The sequence below is a fragment of the Macrobrachium nipponense genome, chromosome 13 (assembly GCF_015104395.2).
Source record: "Macrobrachium nipponense isolate FS-2020 chromosome 13, ASM1510439v2, whole genome shotgun sequence".
Taxonomy (NCBI): Eukaryota; Metazoa; Arthropoda; class Malacostraca; order Decapoda; family Palaemonidae; genus Macrobrachium; species Macrobrachium nipponense.
The window spans coordinates 44,143,367-44,153,013 of NC_087206.1; the positions used below are offsets into that span (position 1 = coordinate 44,143,367).

The window sequence follows — 9,647 nt, forward strand, 5'->3', positions numbered from 1 at the left end:
TTCTTGACGAGCAGACGAGGACGGTACCTAAACCGGTCCCAAACAATGGCTGCATGCCGACTGCACTTCAGAGTCAATGCTGGCGAAGAATGGCTGAATTCCTGTATCAGTTCAGATTCTGCCACTGGTTACTTGCAAACTCCATTTGTTTCTGTTAAGTACTGAAGGTTCTAATCAAACTCCAATTGGCACACATGAAATCCTCTCATATATACCAAAGAAATTTTTTTCAGTAGCGCTATAAGCGGGTAACTAGGTAATCCTTGGCTAGCGGTGCTCCTAAAACTACTAAATTATCTGTCAAACTGGTCAGCGAATTCATGTAACAGTTGCTTAATCCTGAACTGTTTCTTTCTACTAAAAGATACGAAAGATTTACGTTGACTTACTGGAACCATCGGTGAAACAACTGGATGATCATCAGCGGAAGACTCCTCATATCCCCCATTCTCCATCTAGAAAAGAAAGTGAAAGCAAAATGAAGATACGTGTGTCAGATCAGCACCAACTAATGTTATTGCCATACCAGAATTTGATTGGTTCAACTAGGCATTACCTAATTAGTCTCAAACTGAAACGCTCATTATTAATTGTTTCCCTTTTAAACTAAGCATTACCTACTCGGCCTTACACTGTACGCTGATTAATTAGTTTTTTTTTTTTTACTAGGCATTACCTAACCAGCCTCAAACTAAACATACTTCATTAATTTGTTTTTTTAAAAATAGACATTACTTAATCAGCCTTAAATTGTACTCTCATTAATTAATTTTTTTAACTAGGCATTACCACATCATCAATTTAGTTTTGACTAGGCATTACCTAATCAACCCCAAACTGTACACGCATTAATTTTTTTTAACCTGGGCATTTCCCGATCAACCTAAAACTGTACTCTCAATAGGCATAAGTAATGAATAAAGAATACAGACATGCGTAGATGTTCTCGTATAATGAGTGGTCTATCGAACAAAGATTCGAGCAGTCGATCAATGTTAGGAGAAAGCGGGCCAGATGAACACTTGACTGATGACCGTGATGATTACATGAAACGTCTTTCATTGAAGTATCATGTCCTTATATCATGATATAGTAGACTGACACCAATAATCAGAAAGGCTATAATGCGACGAAGCACGAGTCTCAAATGTAAAAATTCTTATACTGGTTAGGCCTAGAAAACAATTAATCTAAACATGTTACGCAGGTATCTGAAATAAAATTCCCATCTGTCAGTAGAGCATACGTATTTACCCTGAGATCGTGCATTTAAAATTTTTGCGAATGTTTACAAGTAATAGCCGCAGGTATAAGAGGGAACAGCAGCACAAGTTACTTAATGATGAATTACACGACCAATTTTAAAACCACAAGACGTGATAACTCAGTCTGTCGTCACAAGACAATTATAACAATGATAATGATGTCTAAGACAATAGCAACATACAACTTACAGTATTATGAACACATTATTGTAACATGTTTAAAATACATATATATATATCTATATATATATATATATATATATATATATACACACACACACACACATATATATATATATATATTATATATCTATATATATATATATATATATATTTATATATAAAGGTATAAGCCACGAATGAAAAATAAACAACGGAGTTTCTGTAAGATCTTTCGACTGAACGTCCTTTACTCAGTAGACAAACTGATTTATCACGTTCCAAACTTTCGTGATTCAGTTATACACACACACACACACACACACACACACACACACACACACACACACACACACACACATATATATTATATATATATATATATATATATATATATTATACATATATCTATATGGGGCTGAGGATTTTGTGAAAAGTGTAAACATAGGAAAGTTGAGTAATTTCCGGCGGAATTTCAGAGGCCCCTCTTTGTGTCGTAAGGTGTCGGAGGAGAATATTATTTATATATATATTATATATATATATATATATATATATATATATATATATATATATATATATAATGTTTGTATGTGAATTTTGGTGTATTTATTCAGTAAGTATGTGCACGTATTTACGAAACTGCCGTTGCACACTTCAGTCTCGAAATAGCACGGAATCTAAGTTTAAAATACACACACACACACACACTATATATATATATATATATATATATATTCTATATATTATATATATTAATTATATATACATACACATATTTATATAAGCGGGAAGACACCAGCAGTGGCTTGTTTTTTTTTTTCGGTGACCAAAGACAAGTCCGAGTTGTCCATCATGATGAATTAACAGGATAATTATGATAGGTGGGCACAAGAAAGGCAAAACCGTCGATCCTCAGGTTTTCCTGTGTCATCCACTCTGATCAGGAGGCAAGAAGATGGATTACCTTTAATGGCTGTCATCTGAAGGCTTAATGGACAACTGTCATATCCAATGTAATTCTCAGGGCGATCCAGTGTCCGCACCATGATTTGCGGCCCAGTGCATCAACGGCTTTGAAGGAATTTCCTTCCCTTACCGAAAATGTTCTTCCTCATTATTTTGAATCTGATTCACTCTAACTGTGCTGGCGATGATATCTATGATCATTATCACTCCTATTAAGAATAAGTGATATGATGATGATAATTATGATATCATGTAGTATATCTAACATTAACGTGACTCAAAATAACCAGTAGTTTGCATATACGTCGTGGAAATCTTATCTTTTTCCTAACATGCTACACGGCATTATCTCAAGTTGTTTAGACCTTACAATCATCTTCATGTTAACATGGGGGATATCTTATCACGAAAGTACGTGGGCTTCCCCATGCCGCCCATTCTCTGCCGAGTGAGCGTGCAGGACCTAATCCCAGGTTCTTTAACTTGAATACATTCTTTGATAAGAACAGTTCTGTAAATTGAACAAGGTCCTATCAGAGATAACCACAACGGGAAAATCTTACACAGACACATCTCGTCAACAGAGCTAAAATAGCGCGTGCATCTTTATACAAAGTTTGGATGATAAGTACTACCTATTGTAATTGGAATATTTGAAGTTCGTGTATTCGCACTAATTTATCCCCTTAAATTAATCAATATCTATGTAGTACTAACTTCGTGCTAAATCTCTCTCTCTCTCAGTACACTACTTTAAGTAACTGTGGGCACTTGTCCTCCGTCAAAATTTCCCGATACTTCTTCATTCAAGACGTTTGACACAGTCAGGACCGACTGGACGCAGTGGGCACCCCATGGTTCGTGATTTTCCCAGTACTAATCCTATGCAGCGTGGGAAGCGACATTCGAAAAAGGATCTGTGTAAACGGGATGGTCAACTCGCAAAAGTATACAATATACAGCGGCTGCACGAAACGTTTATTTACAGTTATAAACTCCCATTTTTTCTTTCTGCTCGTTCGCTTGTAATGGTAAAATATCTGAAATAACTTAGATTCCAATAGATTTTGATGGTTTGCCGTCACTTGCGTGTTTTTGCCACTTTTCACACTTGAATGTATTTTGAGTTCAGTGTTATGTTCGCTTATGAAAACAACATGGAGTTTTGGTAAATATTTAAGGGAAAAGAATGATGCATATAATAATGTTCTGGGATTTCTATCCCGTGATGTGAAAAAGCCTTGCTGGGGATATTTTAGCTGACCTCGACGAGACATGAAAGCACAGAGTATGAGGTTACAAGTTCCAAAACATTTTTAAAGAACAGCTGCGATCTAACCAGGCACGTGAAGTGCCCGTGATAATTGGGGGAAAAATCTGAAGTGCTTGATTGTGAGAGCAAATTATCTGCAGAAGATAAAAGTCAGGGTAAAAGCCTAGTGATACCCTTTCTATATTCTGCTCATATACATTGAAAAAACATAAGAAAACTGATCACGAACAATTTTCCTGTTAACTTGAAAATTTACGTCCTAGAAGGTTTTCACTGTGAGTGTGTTGTGTTTCCTAAAGAAAATTTTGATAAAAAAGGCAACCAAAATATTAAGTAGTAAATGGGGGGGTGGGGGGGTGGGGGGGCGGGGAAGAGGGAGATGGCGTGGAAGGAGAGAAGGATTTGGCCGGGTGGGGACACTAAGGTCCTTATATCCGCAGTGCACACTGTAATTTAACGCCAGGCGTAAACTCGAGATAGTGTCACTTTTGTGCACGCACACACACACACACGCACAATATATATATATATATATATATATATATATATATATATATATATATATATATATATATATTTTATTTTATATATATATTCATAAGAACGCGCTCTTGGGAAAAGCATTGTATGAAATGACTTCCCTTAATGTTCACATGTTCTAACCATGAACCGTACGGTTACTAATCTCCTGACGAAGTCAAATATGGTTTTTCATCTCTTGTGTGTGTAAAGGTGACGTCATTTTCACGTGTTTTCGCGAACAGTAGCCGCAGGAATTTGATGATGGAATGCGGGCTGTCTCTTCGTTCGCTCAGTCATGCTTCAAAGAACTAGAAATAGCACAGCATTGAAAATCGCATGGCTGCTTTCTGCAGCACACTCTTCTTTCATAAGCGCATAGATAGACACCATGATGTCTGGATACCAAACGACAGGTTTTTTTTCATCATCGTGGAAGAGAAAGCAGATAAAAACTTTGTTTATGTCTTTCATATTTCCTTACGAACACGATTTTCGAGTTCCTCTTCATGGATGGGGAAAGGCACAGGGCTAAGGAAATGTATTTTTCTCTTCCTCATATTGAAAATAGAACCTATCGGGAGTAAATGAACATAATGCAGTTGTCATGTCAATGAACCATGATGTTTATTTAACAGTTCATGGTGCTCTCGCCTTAAGTCCTCTCGAAAACGTTATCTATACCTAAAGTCTTGTTCATGACCTTGCCTTATTCTTCAACAAGATATCCGAAACGCCCAAATATTTCTTTCAGGACTTCAACGGCAAATAAATTTTAAAAGGATTTCGCATTTCTCCGAGGACATTTTTTCGCATCATTAAAAAATGAGGCTCGACAAATACTTCATCATATCATAAACTCTTAACAAAAGATAACTGGTAGAACACAAAAAGTGCTAGTTTACGGTAGATGGAGTACTACAAACATGAATGAAAGCTGCCGAGAGCACAACCGTTGTTTGCGCCGGGTGGCTGCAACTGTATTTTGCTGCCGTGATGAACTGCGCTTTCCACAACGAGTCCAGAACAGGACATCCTCAATCTGTTTCATAATGCCCCTCATGTAAATCTATTTCTTTCTTTCTTCACCTACTGCTTTAAAGGTTTCCGCATTCATCCGCTGTACAGATATTCGATGTATTTTCACACACACACAAACATTAAATGAGATGTCATGGCTTTAAATATGACAGTAAAGTAACTTATTACCTTAAACACATAATCATAGATAAAAATCTCGCGCAAATGCTTCGTGACTACATTGTATTATGTTTATGCTGATCTTGAGGTCTCCGGTTCTTGGATACAAAGGTTTAGCAACAACCATGTTGTAGTAAGTCTGTCTCTTTATACCTTCAGAATTATATATTTACATTGTATTTTATTTTATGCATTTAAATTATATATGAAAGCATCAAAGGCTTAAAAGGCAGTGGCACTTGTAAGTGTATTTAATTACTTGCAGAGAAAATGACAACTTTTAGAACTCGATACCTAGATACCTCGACTGTTGTCTGTGCCTTGGCTCAGGTGTTACTGATTAGTATGATACGTCCTGTTCTGTTAATGACCGTATTTGAACTTGAGGACTACTCGTAACCCTAAGTATCTACTGAATCAAACCCCAGGTTTACGGGCTTCTCCAGGAGCAAAAACCCTTGCTGGCATAAGGCTAGCTTACCCATCGCCGGCAACAACAAGCGTCAGAAGTTGCTTGTTACGCGGCTGAAGCCGATAGGTATCTATGCAAATGTCAGAACTCCAAGGATGGCTTGTTAGTAATTCTCAATTGCACTTAAAAAAAAAAATTAAAACACGCTTTTATTAAAAAGTAAATTTTTTGAGGCACACCAGGATTTTCCTTCAATTAATCGTGTTTACAAAAATAAAAGCATGACCGCGAAACATGGGAGGAAATGCTACAAGAAAAGAAATATATATATTATATATATATATATATATATATATATATATATATCATATATATATATATATATATATATATATATATATATATATATATATATATTCATTTCCTTCCATGTTTGGTTCTCATACTTTTCTTTTAGTGGATATGATTAATTGAAAGAAAATCCTGATGTCTCTAAAAATTATTTTTTACTTTTCAGTGCATTTTAATAAAAGCGTATTTTAAACATTTGTATTATATGTTTTACCTTATATTATATAGTGTTGATAGAAATTTTAACCGATTTATGATCCTAGCTAAGGAAATCGAGCCAAAGAAGGTTCGAAAAATCCGTAGAGTTATGAACGTATTCGTCAGAGTCAAAGAAGGTGTGAAAGATCCTACGAGTTTCATGCAAATCCTGAGATACTGCAAGAGGTCACTGTAGGGTCACCAGAGATCACTGCTGACCTACTGATCATATAAGGTTGTATTGTCACTGGGATTAAGTAACCACGCAAAATTTCATGTCCATAGGACGGAGGGAAGAGGTCGAAAACTGTGTGACGAAATTTGACCCAGACAGAAAAGCAAGCTAAACAAAAGAATATAAAAAATTAAAAAACTGTCTAGCGAAAGTCTCGTGATAGCTGGGATTCAGTGGCAGGCAGTTGTACTGCCATGAATAACATGAAATCAGTGTTAATCATCACATTGCGTAGAAGATGAATCAGAACTGTCAAAAAGATGAGCGTCCTCCAACTCGAGGAAAAACTATAACAATAAATAATCTGTCGGTCGTAGGAGAACACTTCGTACGAATAAGCAAACAGGAATAAACTTTCAATTCTGTTTGGAAATGCTAACAGAAATGACAAGTAGGAACAGGTAAAAGGTAACTGAATAAATAAAATTAGCTGAAAATACTTCACCCCCCCCTTGCGCAGAACAAACTGAAATTCCCAGCAATGAATATGATATTTAAAGACATCGTTCCAATATTAGCCATTATTGAAATCTGTCGAGAGAATAAGCTCGCCACCTCCAGCCTTAGTTATCTTCGTCGTGTTTATTGGGCTTTTACTCCTTATACCATTCGACTGTTCGTTAGGTGCATGATAATGATTTTACTCAGAATTTGCATTTTTATTTATTCCTAAATTTGCCACCTGTAGTGAGCCCATTAATAACCTAATACCCAGAAGCAGCTCTTAGCATCATTTTGCAAAATATCACAAATCCACGTAAAAGTCACTCACAGTACATATGTTGACGAAAACTCTTTCCATCAATAATACTAAGAATCATAATAATGCTGAGAAGGCATTGAGTCACAGCTGTCGACGGACGAAACTATGACACTGCTGCTTTTGCTTATCTTGAAACCTTGAACATTGTGTAGTGTCCTAAAAAAATAATATAATCATATTATATACATATATATATATATATATATACTAGTATATATATATATATATATATATATATATATATATATATACTAGGAGGAGGATTCCTTGAGGTGCAGCGCTAGTCACACAGAAAGTTTAACCGAATTTTAACTAAAAGTCCCTTGGATTATAGTTCACCAGGATTTTAAAAGTCAGTAAAATTAAACTTCTAACGATTTGGTGAAAAGGAAACTTCTTATTTATTTCTTTACCCATTTGTATCAGGTGACTTTAACAATTTAGCTTCGTCAAGAAGTTTTGTTTTCCCCGTTTGTATATATTTGATCTAATATATTAATACTATAATATATAGATACATAATATATATATAATATATATAATATAGTATTGTATTATATATACATATACTATTTATTTATATATATTGATATAGTATATAGGACGCGCTAGAGATATTATATATATAGATAATATCATATATTAGTAATGTAATTAATATATATATATAATATAATATATTATTAATAATATATACTATATACTATATACTATAATAGAGTATTATATATACATATACATACTGGAATACTATATATATATATATATATAATATATAATTCATTTATATCATATAGAATATATTATGAATTATATATATGTGAATATATATATATATATATATATATATATATATATATATAGATATATATATATTAGATCAAATATACAACAGGGAAAACAAAACGTCTTGACAAAGCTAAATTGTTTAAAGTCACCTGATACAAATGGGTAAAGAAATAAATAAGAAGTTTCCTTTTCACCAAATCGTTAGAAGTTTAATTTTACTGACTTTTAAAATCTTGTCAGATAACATCCTGCCAAAATCCTGGGGAACTATAATCCAAGGGACTTTTAGTTAAAATTCGGTTAAACTTCTGTGACACTAGCTGCTGCACCTCAAGGAATCATCCTCCTAGCACAAGTACCAATTTATATAGCCTATTGAACTCCCCAAATTTCACTCTAAAGTATACAACAAACTTCACAGAAGTTAGAAAAAAGGCTTAACCTCTTTGCTGTTATTGAAGATGAGTCCGCAGTCACTTTGTCTAGGTGGGTCCTGGTTCCCAGGCATCAAAGTTCAAAAACGAACGTGCCTAAAAAAACATTCAGAAATATGCACATGGGTAAGGTAGCGCTACAAAAGTTACCTTCCAAATCAGCATTTGCTTTCACAGACATAACGTCGTGAAGTTGGGCAATCCTAACTCCAAACAACTCTGCGACAATTCGTGCCTCGTGAAACACCTTTAGATCACACACTGACACTGAATGTTATTTCGCCTCAGGGGACACCGACCTTCCACTCTACGTGAAAGAGAAAGTTACTGCTCTCTGTTTACTGGAGTTCTCAGCGTCTGTTTAATGTTGCCAGATACCGTTGGTTTAATACTTTTCGCTTGTGTATATTTTATCGTCAGTAACAACTTAATATCTTTATTGTGCGTAATCTCGCTCTGGTTTTTCAGTAAACATTATAAATACTGAAAGACTGGATTGATAAAGTAGGGAGGTACTCATTAATCACGAAGGGAACTGGACTTACTAGGGCTTGTAGGAAACGTTTATCATGTAACCACCAAAGTAACTTCCTTTGCAGATTCTCATGATTATTCTTGATCCTTTGCTTCTTACCTGAAAAATCTCCTTGGTCTTCCCATCCCCCCCTCTCCTTCTATATATATATATATGCCACAAAGGAAAATAAACAACGGAGAATCCGCGAGACCTTTCGACATGCAAACGTCCTTTACTACGCAGATGAACTGACATACATGAGGAAAAAGACAAAACAAGAAGATTTGTATAACTGACAGATAGGACGTTTGAACGTCGAAAGGTCTCGCGGATACTCCGTTGTTTATTTTCCTTCGTGGCATATATCTTTATTTATGGATTTATCACGTTCCTAATTTTTCGTGATTCAGTTATACATACATACACACACACACACACACACATATATATATATATATATATATAATATATATTATATATATATATATATATATTATATATATGTGTGTGTGTGTGTGTGTGTGTTTCCTGTCACACTATAAATACTGTGTAGAAAACGGCAA

The 9,647-nt window shown here is 34.8% G+C and overlaps 1 protein-coding gene across 8 annotated transcripts in view; it reads right to left on the reverse strand.

Annotated features, from left to right (window-relative positions):
- The window catches only part of LOC135225770 (uncharacterized), an 87,523-nt gene that overhangs the window by 16,772 nt on the left and 61,104 nt on the right, over positions 1-9,647 (reverse strand). For 6 of the 8 annotated variants that reach the window (XM_064265235.1, XM_064265228.1, XM_064265230.1 and 3 more), the window contains exon 2: positions 390-455. In XM_064265235.1, the coding sequence (XP_064121305.1) occupies positions 390-455 (66 nt within the window). Of the gene's footprint in view, positions 1-389; positions 456-8,717; positions 8,774-9,647 lie in introns of those variants that run through there. The other 2 variants (XM_064265236.1, XM_064265234.1) reach the window with 2 other exon arrangements.